General features: G+C 58.7%; 1 protein-coding gene across 2 annotated transcripts in view; it reads right to left on the reverse strand.

Annotated features, from left to right (window-relative positions):
• Nucleotides 1-69: 69 nt before the first annotated feature.
• Nucleotides 70-15,467, reverse strand: part of IL21R (interleukin 21 receptor) — a 35,874-nt gene continuing 20,476 nt past the window's right edge. For both annotated transcript variants that reach the window (XM_025415658.3, XM_025415657.3), the window contains 8 exons: nucleotides 14,761-14,824; nucleotides 12,279-12,381; nucleotides 9,306-9,505; nucleotides 6,417-6,562; nucleotides 5,035-5,212; nucleotides 4,688-4,787; nucleotides 3,586-3,670; nucleotides 70-1,782 (listed from right to left, as the gene is read on the reverse strand). In XM_025415658.3, coding sequence (XP_025271443.1) covers nucleotides 1,012-1,782; nucleotides 3,586-3,670; nucleotides 4,688-4,787; nucleotides 5,035-5,212; nucleotides 6,417-6,562; nucleotides 9,306-9,505; nucleotides 12,279-12,381; nucleotides 14,761-14,809 — 1,632 coding nt within the window. In that variant the 5' untranslated portion in view covers nucleotides 14,810-14,824 and the 3' untranslated portion in view covers nucleotides 70-1,011. The remainder of the gene's footprint in view (nucleotides 1,783-3,585; nucleotides 3,671-4,687; nucleotides 4,788-5,034; nucleotides 5,213-6,416; nucleotides 6,563-9,305; nucleotides 9,506-12,278; nucleotides 12,382-14,760; nucleotides 14,825-15,467) is intronic.

Here is a 15,467-nt window from a genome sequence, read left to right on the forward strand (position 1 = left end):
AGTGCCAAAGGAGGTCTCTTCCCCCCACCCAACGTACCTCAGAACCCCGCACAGGGTCTGGGCACGTACTTGTACCCGAGAAGTATTTATTGGGTGCATAGAGGGAATAACCAAGTGAGCAACAGGAACCAGAAAAAGAAATCTTGGCTGGTGGGGGCTGTTCCTAAGAGACGGGCTGACTTGAAGCCTGGAAACCCCCCGGGGTGCCCATCTGCAGGACGGGCAGCCCACTGGCGGGCGCCCAAGCCCAGGCTGGTTTCTCACCCCCGCCCACCTCCAGCACAAGCCTTGATCTGGGCCCCAGAAGGAAGGAAGCTGCATTTATTGAGGGTCTGCTCTGCTGCAGCCTGTACAGTGGGTGACCTCGCCGATTTCTCCCCAAGGTGCGTCATGCCACCTGCCACCCCAACACCAAGTCCAGACAGGAAACTCCAGCCCAGAGAGGGGAAGCGGCTTGCCCAAGTTGGCTCAGTTGGGATCCAAGCCTAGGTCCACAGGCCCCCACAAACCTTTCTGTAACCCAGGGTCACAGTGAACTCACCCCAACCTCTTCCCCTCCCCCTGAGGAATGAAAAAGCTCCTGGAGGCAGGATCTGCAGGGTTGGGACTGGTGCCCATCGCAGGTGGTGCCCTGGTCTATGCAGGCCCTGTGGGCAACACTGGACCAGCCTCTCAGCATGTGACCTGGGGGCTGCCCCCTGTCTGGAAAGGAGGGAGGCAGGCATCGTGTGCACACAGTGCCAGTAACGCACACTTCTCACATTCGTGCACACAGGGAGCTCCTGTAGGCACAGACGCGGGTGGCCTTGGGCACATGGTATCACCACGGGCATGCTCCATGTCCACGGGCACATGTGTTGCTCACACACACAGACACACCGGTGTGCACCTGGGTCACACATGCACACTGTCAACCAGGCTCAGGGGCCCTATCTTCACCGCACGGCCCCAGGGACCCCATCTCTGGCTCAGGGCCCAGTGGCTCAACCAGCTCTGGACAGCCCGTCAGCCTCACTCGCTGGCCTGGGGCCCTGGTCCCTCGGGTGGAGGGGCCATGACCACCCACTGGCGGAGGTAGCTCCTGGGGGGCCCTTCATCCCCAGCGCTGGTGAAGTCACACTCCACAGGGCTGCCACAGTCCGAGCCCGCGAAGCCACTGTCGAAAGTGTCCATGTCCAGGCCGGCGGGAGGCGAGCCCGCTTCACTGTCCGACACCCCTCGGGGTGGCCTGCCGCTCCAGGGCGGCCCCGGCGTCCAACCTGCCTCGTCCTCCAGGGGCAGCTGTAGCCTGTCGAGGAGGCTGCCCGGGGGGCCTCCCAGCCCGGCGAGGCCACCGGTTGAGACGCAGCCACAGGATAGGACCGTAGTCCCTGTGTCCAAGAGCGGATCCTCAGTGCCGGAGCCGGGCTCCAGGCTGGCGTCCAAGTTCAGGGCTGGGTAGCCGTCAGCCCCACAGGTGCAGGACCACGCACACGGCCCTTCTGTGTCTGCCACGGTCACCGTGTCAATGGACACAACGCCGTATGGCCGGTCCCTCTCCTGGCTATAAGCTGAGCCACCCACGCTGCCGGCAGTGGAGGGGGCTGGGACCCAGAAGCCCCCCAGCTCGGGCCCCCCGTCGGCTTCCAGCAGGTCCGTGGGCTCCGGCAGCTGCGTGGACTCCAGCCCCTTGCTGGCGCTCTGCGCAGGGCAGCAGTAGTACAGCTCCAGGGAGGAGAGCGCCTCGGGGCTCCGGGGGCCCAGCTCCAGGCTGGAGGCGGTGAAGCGTGCACCCACCCATTTCTGTGAGGGAGGAAGGGGGGACGGTCATGACGGGATGGGTGCAAGGAGGGTATGGACAGACACAGAGACACCACGAGGGGAAAAAGAGAGTGCCAGGGGTCAGAACCGTGGTGCGCCCCTATCCAGGGACGCTCCTCACCACTGTCCCTCTGTCCACCTGCAGGAGGAGCCACAGCCCTCCGTAGCCTGTCCGACAATCCATGCTCGGTGGCCTGGGGTCTGCATAGGGCCTGGGTCGGGGGCCAAGCTTCCTGAGCTTATAGGGACATAGGTGGCGGGAGGGCCTGAGCTCTGGGTGACAGAACCACCACTGGCCCCCTGTTTCATTTCCTCTGGGACAGTCCTTGAAAACTAACATCCTCCTGCTGGTGTCCCCACAAGAGTGGACACTTGGCAGGGGCAGTAGCCTCAACTAATCCTTCTGGTCACAGTCATCCCTGGAGGCTCACAGGGTGCCTCAGTTTGTAGGTACCCAATAAATGTTTATTAACCAAATGAACACGAGGAGTCAATCAGTGACAAGCCACTTAGAAAGGCCTCCGGGTGCTTGGTGGGTAAGGGATGTGAGGCGACAGCGGCCCCCACGCCCTCGCTGGCCAGGGGTCCCACTCATGACACAGGTCCCCATCTGACAGTCTCAGGCAGTGAAACCCCCTAAGAACCAGAATCCCCCTCGTTTTGAGCCTAGTGCCTCAGAAAATATCTGAGGGTGGGGACGTCTGGGTGGCTCAGTGGTCGAGCATCTGCCTTCAGCTCAGGGCGCGATCCCGGGGTCCTGGGATCGAGTCCCGCATTGAGCTCCCTGCATGGAGCTGCTTCTCCCTCTGCCTGTGTCTCTCATGAATAAATAAATAAAATCTTTAAAAAAAAAAAAAAGAAAACATCTCAGGACCCCGATGAGGCCCCCCATCTGCCAGCAGCGCCCACTCCACAGGCTGTAGTGAGGAGCAGATGCGTTCACATCTCTGACGCTCCCCGCAGCGTGCCGGGCACCCGTTCCGTGAGCATCGGGGAAGTAAACACCAGATCGTTGTGGTCTCTGAGCTTCCGAAACGGTACAGAGGAAGCAGGAAAGTCTCTCTCCCGGGGAGGGGGGGTCCAGGCTGCTCCCCTGCTCCCCGCTCTGAGCCTCCGTCTCCCCAGGGTGCCCTGTGGATGATGGAGCAGCCCCTCCCTGGGGGGCGGGGGGCAATCAGGGTGGAAGGGGCAGAAGGCAGAGGGCGCTCGGTGCAGGTGCAGCGCCGGGCAGGGCAGACAGCAGGAGCTCAGCCGGGCTCTGGTCCGCGTTTCCTGACATCCAGGCTCGGCTGGAGTGGGCGGGCTGCCCCCTCCCCTGGCCCCACCAGTCACCACATCCTCTCTGCGGCGGGCCCTCCCACGCTGGGTGGGTGTTGAGCGGTAAATGGGCACAGACAACCGTGGGTGCCGGCGGGTGATGGGTGGTTGGGGCTCGGCAGGGGCGTAGTTTGCAGGTGGGGCCATCCACACCCTTCCCAGAACCTGCTCCATCTCTACCTCCCTCCCAGGGCTTCTGACAAAGGACCAGGAGGCCGGTGTGTGGCTCCGGCCACCACCCGGCCCGCCCCCTCCCCCAAACGACATCCCGGTTGGGAGACGCTGCCTGATTCTGTGTCATTCTTATGCCAGTTCTGCCCCCACCCGGATTATTTCCTGCACTTTGCAGGTGCGGAGACGGAGGCCAGGCTGGGGCCTGCAGGGTGCGGCTGGGGTCCTGGGGCGGTGGAGCTCAGCTCCCAGAGGGCAGAGGCTCCGCGGGCGCAGCAGGGGCAGGCGGGCACTCACCTTGAAGTCCCCGCTGTGGCCCACGTAGAGGGGCTGGAAGAACTTCTGCGGGCTGGGCACCTGCCCCCACACCTTCTTCCACAGCCTGGGGGGCGGAGACCAGGTGAGCCCTCACCGTCCCCGCAGGGGGAGCAGCCTGCACCCCCCCAGCTCAGGGGCTCCCCAGCTTTGTCCTGCAGGAGACTCGGCCCCTCCCAAAGCTCACCCATGCACCTCCCTCCCACCCCTCTGCCCCAGGGCCTCAGTTTCCACATCCCTAAAATGGGGGCAGCAAGTCTGGTGAGGGTGCCTGGGGGTTGAGTGCTTGGCTGCCTGTTCCGTGCTGAGCCTCAACTTCCTCCTCTACAACTGAGGATGAGCAGACAGCCAGTTCCACGGGGCGTCTGCACAGCACCCCAGGACCTCGACAGCGCGACAGCGCGACAGCGCCCCGTGATACTCATTATCATTCGGATCGCTCTCCGTCCCCCTCTAGCCTCTCTGCCTCCGTCTTTGCCAAAACCTCTGAATGAAGATGAACAAATTGTGCTGATCCCCTCCCCTCCCCTTCCCCCACCCCACCCCACACACCCCCCTCCCAGGGCTCAGCAAACCCTCACTGCAGCGCTTGCCTCCAGGGGAGCTTTAGGTTATCATTTTAATCAGTGGCAACATTCAGCAGAAACCCGGTATATAAATGGATGAAAGCAAGAGCCCTGGTTGGAGCAGAAGGGCGGGGGTGGCAGGGTGTGGACGATCACACCAACCCTTTGCCACCACCACCGCCCCCACCCCGTGCCCCTTGGGACGCAAAGCATAAAATTCGCTGGACAAGATCATAGCCCAGGTCCCTGTCCTGAGCACGGGCTCAAAATCTACTGCCTCACTTCAGAGCCGCGCGGCCTCGGGCAAGCTCTCTGAAAGCTCCGCAGCCCTTGGCCTTCCCCTGTCGCCCAGGGGAGGGGAGTACCAGATGTCCTGCTCATGAGGTTGGGTAAACAGGAGCTGTTTCCCATTATCAGTGTCTCGACGCCAGGTTGTGTTCCCCCAACCCTGGGCAGCCCCAGAGAGGCTTGTGGCCCAGCCCCACCCGCTCCCTGCCTCCCTGCCTCCCTGGCCTCACCTCCAAGGCAGGTGGATCTTCAGGCCTAAGAAGACGAGGATGGGGAGTATGATGACCAGGAGGAGGTAGAGCAGGTACGTGTGCTGGCTTCCCTTTATCTCTGGGAGGGAACAGACACTGGGTAACGTGGAACCAACCTCTAACCAGACGCCACGTGGGGCGGGTGCAGTGGGCACGGGGTCCGGGCAGGTGCCTTGCAGTGAGGTGGTCTGGGTTCCTGCTCCCACCCCCACCCCAGGCAAGCGACACTCCAACCCTCTGGGCCTCCGTGTTCCCACCCGCAAAATGGAGATGGTCGTGCACAGAGTTAGGAGGAGCAGCAAGCGCCCGCCGGGAGTCACGCCTACCTTCCGGCTGGGTGTGAAAGGTGACGGAGTCACTCCACTCGCTCCAGGTCCCCTGGAAGTTGGAGCCGGGCTGGGGCCCTGCGCGCACCTGGAGCTCGTAGCTCGAGTCACCCTGGAACTCCAAGGGGAGGAGAGAGACGCTTCTCGAGTCCACGGAGATCAGCTTTCTCCCCGGGCTCTGCCGGCACAGGGAGAGGACGCACGGGTCAGGACCAGCCAGGCCAGCCCCGCCTCCAGCAGAAGCACCACGAAGGGGCCGAGCGTCCCCTGCCGCAGGACCCAGGCTCAGCTTGAGTCGCGGCCACTCGGGTGTGGGCGGTTCAGAGCCACGGGCGCCGCCTGAACCTCGTTTCTCTCTGACCGACCCCAGCTCTCCCCTCACTGTCCCGGCTGGGGCCCTGCCCTGCGAGGACCTGGATGGTCCCGGGAGCAGGATGGCCCCTCCTGGGAATCTTTAACCGGCAGCATTCCAGACAGCGGACACTTTGTGGACTGTCCCTCTGTGCACCTTCTCAAGAGCGGGCATTTCTGGAAGCCTTCGACCGCAGGCATCTCAGCCGTGGATACCTCTGGAAGTCTTCCACAGGGGACATTCCAAACAGCCGCATGTATGAAATGCTTCAACTGGGCCCGCCCTGAAGGATGGATCATTCTAGAAGTCTTTGGCCACGACTGTTCTGAATTGGAGGCCATTGGGGAACTCTCCACTGCTCTAAACAGGAGGCTGGGGATCCCTGGGTGGCTCAGCGCTTTAGCGCCTGCCTTTGGTCCAGGGTGAAATCCTGGAGTCCCAGGATCGAGTCCCACATCAGGCTCCCTGCGGGGAGCCTGCTTCTCCCTCTGCCTGTGTCTCTGCCTCTCTCTCTCTCTCCCTCTCTGTCTCTTATGAATAAATAAAATCTTAAAAAAAAAAAAACAACAACAAGGAGGCTTCTAGAAGCCTTCAGCTTGGAAACAGTGGTCCCTCTAACACTGGACCGTCTTCACCTGGAGCTCTTCACCTGTGACCGTTCTAAGGCAGGTGGGAAGGCTCCAGATCGCCCCATTTCTGAAACTTGGTCTACTGCGACTGTTCTGGACTCCAGGTGGAATCTGAGGAAGTGACACCCCCTTCCTCTCTGGCAAGCTGATCCAGGAACCAGGGGCAGGAAGGAAAGACTTTTAAGGGGCCTCCTACCCCCAGGCGTGGGAGGGTGGACAGCTAGGGAAGGTGCAGGGGGGCGGGGGGCTTCCACCCTCCGTGGATCCTTGGTTCCATTCTCCACTCTGAGTCACCAGCTCACCCGTGTCTCCGACCCCCCCTCCGCACCACCAGCGCCCCGGATGCTCAGCACTGCACGCCGTCTCTCACCCCCTCCCCACCAGGTCTCCCCGAGCCTCACCAGAGCCCAGGAGCGCCCCTGCTTCCTGTACCGTAGCTCATACTGCAGCTTGCCCTTCAGCGCGTAGGAATTGTAACTGGAGCTCCAGGAGATGTTATAATGTCCCGAGAAGGTCACAGTCACGTTGAAAGGGGGGGATGGCTTGACTTGAAGGAAAAAGCCAGAAAGATAAGGAGTGAGATGGGGCAGCCGCTGAGAAGGATGTGGTGGCAGGAAATGCCCCTACGCCCCGACCCCCTGGATCAGAACCCGGGAGGGACTCTGGGCGAGGTAGCCGCCTTCTCCAAGCCTCGGTTGGCTCATCGGAGAAATGAGAAGTTGAGACCACACTGGACCTGCAGCCCTACAGGGGCAGGGCTGGGGGGTGTAACAGAAGTGGGTGAAGCAGGTTTGGGGTCTGAGGACGCGTAAAAGGGATGCCACCACTCAGGCTGGGCGGGACAGCAGACCAGGGTGGCCAGAGAAGAGCAACCTGGAATCCCAAATAGGGAGAAGCTCTCTCAAACATTAAAGTTAGCTCGAGGGGTGCCTGGGTGGCTCAGTGGGTGAAGCATCTGCCTTCAGCTCAGGTCACGATCCTGGGGTCCTGGGATGGAACCCCGCATCCGGCTCCCTGCTCAGGGGGGAGTCTGCTTCTCCCTCTGCCTCTGCCCCTCCCCACCTCTTCTGCTCTCTCTCTCTCTCTCTCTCTGTCGTGTGCATGCTCTTTCAAATAAATTAATTAATTAAAAATATTTTAAAAAACCAATAAATTTAGCTACTAATCGAAAAACTGGCTAAGCAACATGTAGGCCAGAGGCACTGTTTCTGCATTTCTGTTCTAAACAATGACATCATTTTCTTTCAGAGGCAGCTTCCCCCAGAAGCCAAAAGGTGCTGATTAGCATAAATGCTAATGAGCTTTCCTTAATATTAATTAATGCTAACGACAAACGCCAGCCCTCCTGAGCTCTCTGCAGGGTCTGCAGAGCAGAGCACTCCGACCCTCCTCACTGGCCACGTGTGACTTGGTGTGAGGGTTCTCCCAGACTTCTGGAAAGTGCAAGAGCGGAGGCCTGAGTCACATCACCACACCCTCCTGGGTGCTTCCCAGGCAAAGGTCAAAGTCAGGCCTCCCGTTCTGCTCTATCCCAAACTTGTTTCGTGAATAGGATACGACATGTTATATGTCTCCATTTCCTCTCTTGTAAAAGGGTACCAGCTCCTCTTTCATGGGGTGACAATTCTCGGGGACCAGCTCAGTAGCAGGAGGTCCCTTCGAGGAGAGAGAAGTGACAGGTTCTTGGCCCCCCCAATCCCACCCTCTCCTTCTTCCACCTTATTTGCCAACATCTAACATTTTCCGCATTTCCCCGTGTGCTCCTGTTCCCCCTCTGCCCCTTCTCTGGGATCTTAGCTGCTTGGGGCCGAGGATTTGTTCTTCTGGGTCAGCGCTGCGCCCACAGCTCCCAGGACAGAGCGGGCACACACCAGGCCCTGGAGAAATGCTTATTAAATCAACCAATGAACCTTTCAGGGGTTTCGCAAAAAGGAACTCTAAAGCTTCGTTGCCTTTGAGCCACGGGTCCTTTTGGACAAGACTCGTTCTTAAACCCTCTCAGTTTCCCCCTGTGGCCTGAGCTGGGTGGTGTGAACCAACTGGTGGAGGAAGCCAGACGTTTGTGGAGCCCGGCAGGCATCGTGAGAGGCAGGTGCTCAGCCCAGGGAGGCCCAGTGCCCAGGAGGAGGAAGGGGGCGGGGCCACATCTGGGCAAGGGCGCCTCATATCCCCGCAGGGAGGGCAGGAGGTGGAGGGGGAGGGCAACCATGTGACTTGGAGCCACCTGTGCAGTGTCAAGGCAGCTCCTTCTCTGCCCTGCACTCTGCTCTGCAGGGGAGGGGCGGGGATTCTGCTCCCCCTCACCGGGCTCACCCAGAGGCAGGAGGGCACCCCTGCTCCTTGCGCTTGCCACACCTGGACCCAAATGGCCAAGTGAGCATGTGTGCACCTGTGTGTGCACGCACCTGCATGGGTCCGAGAGAAAATGTGAGCATCTGTCTGTGCTGTCTAGGCCTGGAGTCGGCAGGACATCTGTACCTCTGAGGGTGTATTTATGCATGTGTGTGCATGTGTAGGAGACTGGGTGTGTCTGGGTATGCGTGAAGCTTTGCTCACACCCTCTGTGTGCCAAGTGGCACAACCCTGGCCCCCCAGAGTATGAGTGACAGATGCCCTCTTATCTTCTTGCCCCACCGCTGGGAATCTGGGGACACAAAGTCCCAGACCTCAGAGGCTGAGCCTCCCCAGGGGCAGGCCTCTCTTAGCCATCTACTTGCATGCCTTTGGGCACGGGCGTCTCACCCCCTCCCTGGACACTCCACTTTGGGCACATGTGTGCGCACACACATACACACGTTCACAGCTGCTTCCTGTGCCCTTCCCTGCCCCCTCCTAGCACTGGACCCACAGAAACAACCGCTTCCACTGGCCAGCCCTCCTCCCTCCAGGCTGGAGGGAAATTCTAGGCCTCATTGGCAAGCTAAGAAGCAGGAAAAATCCCAGGGGAGGTTTTCTCTTGTGACGTGGCCTCCCCACCTTGCCTCACACTGGGGGCAGGAGCCCAGAAGGGCCCTCACTCTACAAATCGTGAGCCAGTCCAGGGCCACAGCCAGCCGGCTCCGGGGCCCCAGGCCAGCTCCGTTTCACGCCTCTGTGGCCTCTCTCTGGTTAAGGCCCAAATCTAGTTATCAACCCACCGCTCCGTAGTCGTGCATCTACAGAACTAATGCTAGGGGGAAGCCAGCACACGGGACAGGTCACTTCTGATGATGGGGGATGGCTGGCCCGGGAGCACGGGGCTCAGCCCCCACCTGGGTTCCCCTCTGCTCTGGGGTCCACAGGATACTCACTGCTCTTAGCCAGGACAAAGCTGCCGCACTCCTGGGAGTAACTGCCAGGCTGGTCTGTCACGTTGACACTGAAAATGTCGTCGGCCATGAAGTGGAACACATCCATGTGGCACATGTACTTTGTGTGCGTGGCGTTGTGGGTGGACCGCTGGAGGCTGCAGGAGGTGACTTCATCCTCCAGTTCTCCATATGGGTCTTGCCTTCAAGGACAGAGCAGCCAGTCACGGCTGGAGGCCGGTGGGGCTCAGCGCACGCGGCCAGGGCAGAAACCCAGAATCTCGGGGCTGGGAGGAATTGGAGGTGAGACTGGGAGGCTGGAGGCGGGGGTCACTCGGTCTACCAGCACTTTTCCAGGGAAGGTATTCCCCTCTGCCCCCCGAAGCATCCCTGATGGGTTGCGTCCAGGCTTGGCTTGCATGCCTCCAAGGAACCGGGAACTCACTACCTCACATAAGATAAAAACTCTCAACTTTGGAAATTTGGGCCATTCTTGCCTAGACTGAGCCTAAATCTGTCCTTGTCAATTCCATCAACTGGATCACTGTCCTGTAGGAAGGATGCTAAGCATTTCAGGTCTCCTTCCTCCCTCCTTCCATCCAACATCCAATGAATACCTAGTGGAGTACCTGGGTTGAAGGCCAAGTGAGAGCCAAATGAACCTCATCCCCTGCACCACGTGAAATTCTAGGGAGGCTGTTGGTATGGGGTTGGGGCAATGCTCTGGCCTTTTCATTCCCACTGGGTGTTAAGTGATGGGTTTTGAAGTATGGATAGGAGTTCAGCAAGTATTTATTTCTCTACCTACACTTTCAGACTCTCAACATGACTACCCTCCAAGGCCAATATGGACATGTAGACTCTGTTCTCTGCTAAATATTTGTTAGAACAGAAACTTCCACTCAATCAATGCAAGCCTCTTGCATAGGAGCCAAGGGGCCCTTTAAAAACTCTGCGTCACTCCCACGCCTAAAACCCTCCAGTGACTGCTCACCACCCACAGTGAAATCTGCCCTCAGCCTTCCTCTCACCTTCTTTGCTTGTTATTCCCTCCCACACTGACTCACTCCACTCTGGCCACACTGACTTCCTCGATATTCCTCAAACTCATCAGCTCTTCCCTTCCCCGCCCCCAGGGACTTCGCACAGGCAGTGCCCTCTGCCTGGAATGCTCCGCCCCAGCTCACTGGCTGCCTCCTTCTCATCCAGAGAGGCCTGCCCTGACCACCCGCCCCCGTGTCACTTGCTCAGGACCCCGTGGCCCATGTTCCTGTTCTTTTTTTTTTTTTTTCATGTTCCTGTTCTTTATAGCACTCATCGTCATCAGAAAGGATCTTGATGGCTGCTTATGTGTCTATTATCTGTCTCCCCAGGCACCCCCCACTGTAGAGCTCCTGGGACCTCACTGGTCTGCCCCCAGTGCCAGCAGGTGTCTAGCAGGGGGTCAATAACCATGTTCCGAATGAATGTATGAATGAACTAGTGATGAGAGAGGAAAGCCAGCTATCCTTTATCCTGAGCAGCCTCAGTGAATAAAGGTTCTCTCCTTGGTTAAGTTCTGTGCAGGCTCCTCTGAGCACTCTCCTAGACGAGGCCCTGACCTTTGGGCTTCCGGGTCATCTCTGCACTAATTTTGACAAGACTCCTGCTAAGTCGTTAGCCAGAGTCCCCTGCCCTGGATGTGTGAGGAGGCTCCTCGCCCTCCACCTCATCCCCCGATGACGTCTGACCAACCTGGGCTGCCGTCAGCAAGAACTGGAGCACCTGGGTGGCCCAGTGGCTGAGCATCAGCCTTTTGCTCAGGTTGTGATCCCAGGGTCCTGGGATCAAGTCCTGCATCCGGGTCCCCATAGGGACCTGCTTCTCCCTCTGCCTATGTCTCTGCCTCTCTTTCTGTGTCTCTCATGAATAAATAAATAAATCTTAAAAAAAAAAAAGAAAAAAAACACTGTGACATGTAGCCAGACCCCCCCCTTCCCCTTGACGTGTCCTCTTGGTAACTCCCATCCACTGACTCCACCCTCCCCCTTGGCTCTACATCCCCCCTTTTTCTTGGTCATATTTGAGGTTGAGCCCAATCTCTCCCCTGACTGCAAAGCCCCATGCAGTGGGCCTTGTGCCCCTGGCAGTGGTCTTGAGTAAAGCCTCACGTCCCTGTTCTTTAACAATGGACTAAAAGGGGCCTGTGGATTTTGGAATCAGGCTGCCTGTGTTTCAATCCAGTTCCACCATTCACTGGCTGTGTGAGCTTGGGCGAGTGGCACAACCTCTCTGAACCCCAATGTCCCCATTTGTAAAATGACAGTAATAATTGCGAGGAAGGGAAGTGATCGTTCCTAGGAAGCACATAGCAAGCTGCCTGGGATGTACTGAATGCTCAAAAAACAAATCATACGGGAAGGAGTCTGGCTGTCCATGGGTCTCAAAACCACAGGTAGGGCTGGGGCACCTGGTTGGCTCAGTCGGTTTCAGATCGGGTCATGATCTCAGAGTCGTGGGATCGAGCCCCGTGTTGGGCTCCACACTCAGCACAGAGTCTGCTTGGCTCCTTCTGCCCCTGTCCCCCCTAACCCTTCTCTAAAATGAATAAATCAATCTTAAAAAAAAAAAAAAAAAAAGCCACAGTTAGGGCTATGTGGGCAGGAGAGTATGGCCTTTGGAGCTGACAGAACTGCCCCGTGGCCTCTCAGCTGATGCTCTAGACAAGGGCCGTGAGCCGGGGCGGGGAGGGGGGTGTAAGACGGGCAGGGCAAGTCCAGCTCACAGCCTCTCCTGGGGCAAAACCAAATGCTGATGGTGAACAAGCCTGAGAACCCTCAGGAAGTGGCAGCTATTATGTTTATTGCTAAACTGTCTGCCGGGCACCTCGAAGGTCCAACGCGGTCTGTGGCCTTCTGTGGTTGGTCCTGCTTTGCCCCAGCCCCCCAGCGGCCACCCTGAGCAGCATCCCAGGGCTGGTGAGGGCCAGCCACTTACCAGGTGAGGGTGAGGTTGCTGGGGTGGACGGTCCCTGTCTCCAGGGTGCAGGTGACTGTCTGGAAGTAATCGGTGTAGCAGACGAGGTCTAGGCAACCCCAGGCTGGAAGATGAGGGGAGAGAGAGGCCGTGGTGGGGGGCTGGCCAGAGGCTTCGTGGTGCCTCACCCCTTCCCCTCCTCGGGGGCTGGAGGGTGAGAGGAGGCAGGGGTTCCAGGGCCAGGCCGAGTTTGGCAACCCAGGGGCAGCTAAGATGTGGGCTCGGGGAAGGGTGTCCCTGCCACCTGGGAATTCCTGGTGTGACCCCCATGTTTCAAGGCTGGCTACAGAGACAGGACACTATGAATGTGAAATCTAAGGAACTAAGCGGGTCCCCACCTCAGCACTCTCCCCCCACCAAAGCCAGCATGTGACCACCAGCTCTGCGTCCCTCCTGACCAGTGTCCCCCTTGGTGGCAGGTCCTGAACTCCCCAGCTGCAGGGTGAATCTGCACCCCCCCCCCCCAGGGATTCAAGAAGCCATCAGAGGCACCGCTGAAAATGCCCCAAGCCCTGACAAGGCTGGGGCCCTCTGCTTCACAGCAGCTGGCCGAGCCAGGACACGGACCTCAGGGAGGCCAGAAGTGCATGGAGGGAGTAAGAAAACATCCCTAAACCAAGAAGCCCTCTAAAACTTTTGCTGAAAAATCTGTATTAGTGTACTGGCCAGCACCACTACCGCCAGGTGACACCGGGAGTGCTCACTCAGGCCATTATGTTGGGAGACTTAATGCCCTCCCACCCTCAACATTAATGCTTTCTGTTGTTCTAGAAGTAGGGGGTGCAACCATAAATCTAAGTTTGTGTCAATGTTCGACAAAATAAGTTTAACAAGTTTTAGCTTCATTTTGTTCTGTAAGATCAGGTACCAACGCTGAGATTTCTCCCCCACTCCCCTTCAACTATTTACCAGATATCTGTTCCCCTTTTTAAGTGAAGTCATCCTTAGTGGCTTTTTCCTATTTTCTCCTGACTAATGAAGATCCAAGCGGTGGTGCTGTGTTCCCTTCCTGTGCCTCACTTTAGGTCAGAAGCTGGATTCAGAACCAAGAGGATCATTGCTGGAAATGTCCTTAGCCGGCTGCCGCCACCGTTTTATAAACAAGAACCTGGAGGCTCTGAGCCTGGGCCACACCTCCGGTCACTCTGGGGCTGGGCTCCTGGCTTCTCACCCAGGAAAGGAAAATCTCAGCTGTGCTACTCGTTGACATCCGTGCGCACAGCAAACACCACTAATCCATCACGGCACTCCCTCCTTTGGGGGACCCTCAGAATCCTCCTCAACACAGGTCTCCCTGCAGCCACCACCAAGGAATCTGAGTTGTGGCAATGAGTCCTGCGCTAGGAGGAGGCTTCCCCCGGGGGGAACTGGTCTCCCTGGAGGGAGATACACAGGTGACAGCATGCAGGTGGGGACCCTGCACAGGGCGCTCCCTCAATACCAGCGGCAGCGCAAGGTGGCTAAGCCGGGGGGATGAAGCAGGTTTGGGATTCCAGCTCCGCCACTGCCTGGCTGTGGGTCCGTGGCCTGTCCCTTACCCTTCCTGAGCCGTGGTGTCCTCAAGTGAGCACCCGGCGTCACTGCGGCACGGGCCACACGGGGCCATGGGGGTCGCGGAGTGAGTGACGCTCAGCGCCCTGTGCAGCAGGGGCTTGTTGTCTGTGCCCGCGGGGGTGGCGCCCTGGAGGGTGACCCAGGACCGAGTGCTGGCCGCGCAGAAGGGGAAAATAAAAGAGCCAGACATCTGCTTCCTGAAGAAGCTATTTGAGGCTCTGGGCCTTTCGGTAAAAACCAGAGAGAACTGCAGAGTCAGCAGAGCAGCGGCCGAGGGACCCCTGCTCCCAGTGCAACCCCCATGAGCTTGTGTGCTGCATCCGGCCTCCTCCGGGAAGGCTTCCCAGGCCTCTGAGCCCTGGCTGGGCACCCTAGTCCAACGCCTGGCCTTTCCCAGCTGGGGCTTCTAACTTCATCCTCTGGTGCCCTGGGGGCGCCTTCCAAGGTTTGGCTACTTTTGTCTCCCTCTCCCCCCCCTCCCCCCCCCCCCAGGGCCTGCTGGGGATTCTGTGATTGTTGACAAACATCTCCTAGGAGAGTCATTGCACAAAGAGAAATTGAGGTTAGACCAAAGGCAGGACTTCCTCCCTCTGAGGGCTGGGAGCCAGGCCAGGCCGAGAGCTGTGGAAATGGAGGTTCCAGTCTCGTCCCCGCAGTGAGTGAGCCGTGAAGCCCCCAGCTCGTGGTCTGGTCCACGTGGGACTCACATGAGCCACTGCTGGCTAACGGGGCTCCCGGGTGGGACGGGTTCTAGTTGATGGGGCACTGGCCAGTCCAGCCCACGTGCACAGAGGCTGCAGCCCCCCGCCCTGCGGGCCCTGGCCCTGACCCAGAGCCTGCAGGCCAGCCTGGCCTCCTCCCCGCCCGCAGACCTGGGGCAGCTACTCACCTCCCTGGAGCATCAGCAGGAACAGAGCGGCCGCCCCGCCACACAGCATGCTGACTCTCGGGTCCTGGAAGAGACGCGCAGGGAGAGGGGAGACCCGGGCCTCCGAACAGCCTCCCCTCTGGTCCTCTCCCTCCCTTGGAAGACTTGCCTCAAATTCTTGGAAAAACAAGAGTTGGAGCCCTTGGATGCTCCCAAGGATTCCTGCCCCTTAGAAATGGCTGATTTTCCCCTGGACCCTGTTTCTCCCACCTTCTTCCTGTCTCCTAACACAGTCCCAAATAAGAGGTGAATTTGTTTGTTTATTTATTCATGAGAGACACAGAAAGAGAAGCAGAGACACAGGCAGAGGGAGAAGAAGGCTCCCTGCGGGGGAGCCTGATGTGGGACTTGATCCCGGCACCCTGGGATCACGCCCTGAGCTGAAGGCAGTAGCTCAACCACTGAGCCACCAGGTGGCCTGAGAGGTGAGTTTAAAGAGGGAGGAGCTAGCTGCTCTCCTGTCCCTGGAAGCCTGTGGATGTAGAGCTGTGCATGAGACGAAACATGGGCATTTACCCATCTGAAAAAAAAAGGAGAGAGGCAAGGAGGCAGGGAGGGGAAGCTGGTATGGAAAGTGGTATTTGAGAAGCAGAGATCTTGAGTCCTTTCCACAAAACACCTGTGTTGACGTTAGCCCGGCAGACTGGCTTCTTATTGAATAACAGATC

This window comes from Canis lupus, chromosome 6, assembly GCF_003254725.2.
Source record: "Canis lupus dingo isolate Sandy chromosome 6, ASM325472v2, whole genome shotgun sequence".
In the NCBI taxonomy this organism is placed as follows: domain Eukaryota; kingdom Metazoa; phylum Chordata; class Mammalia; order Carnivora; family Canidae; genus Canis; species Canis lupus.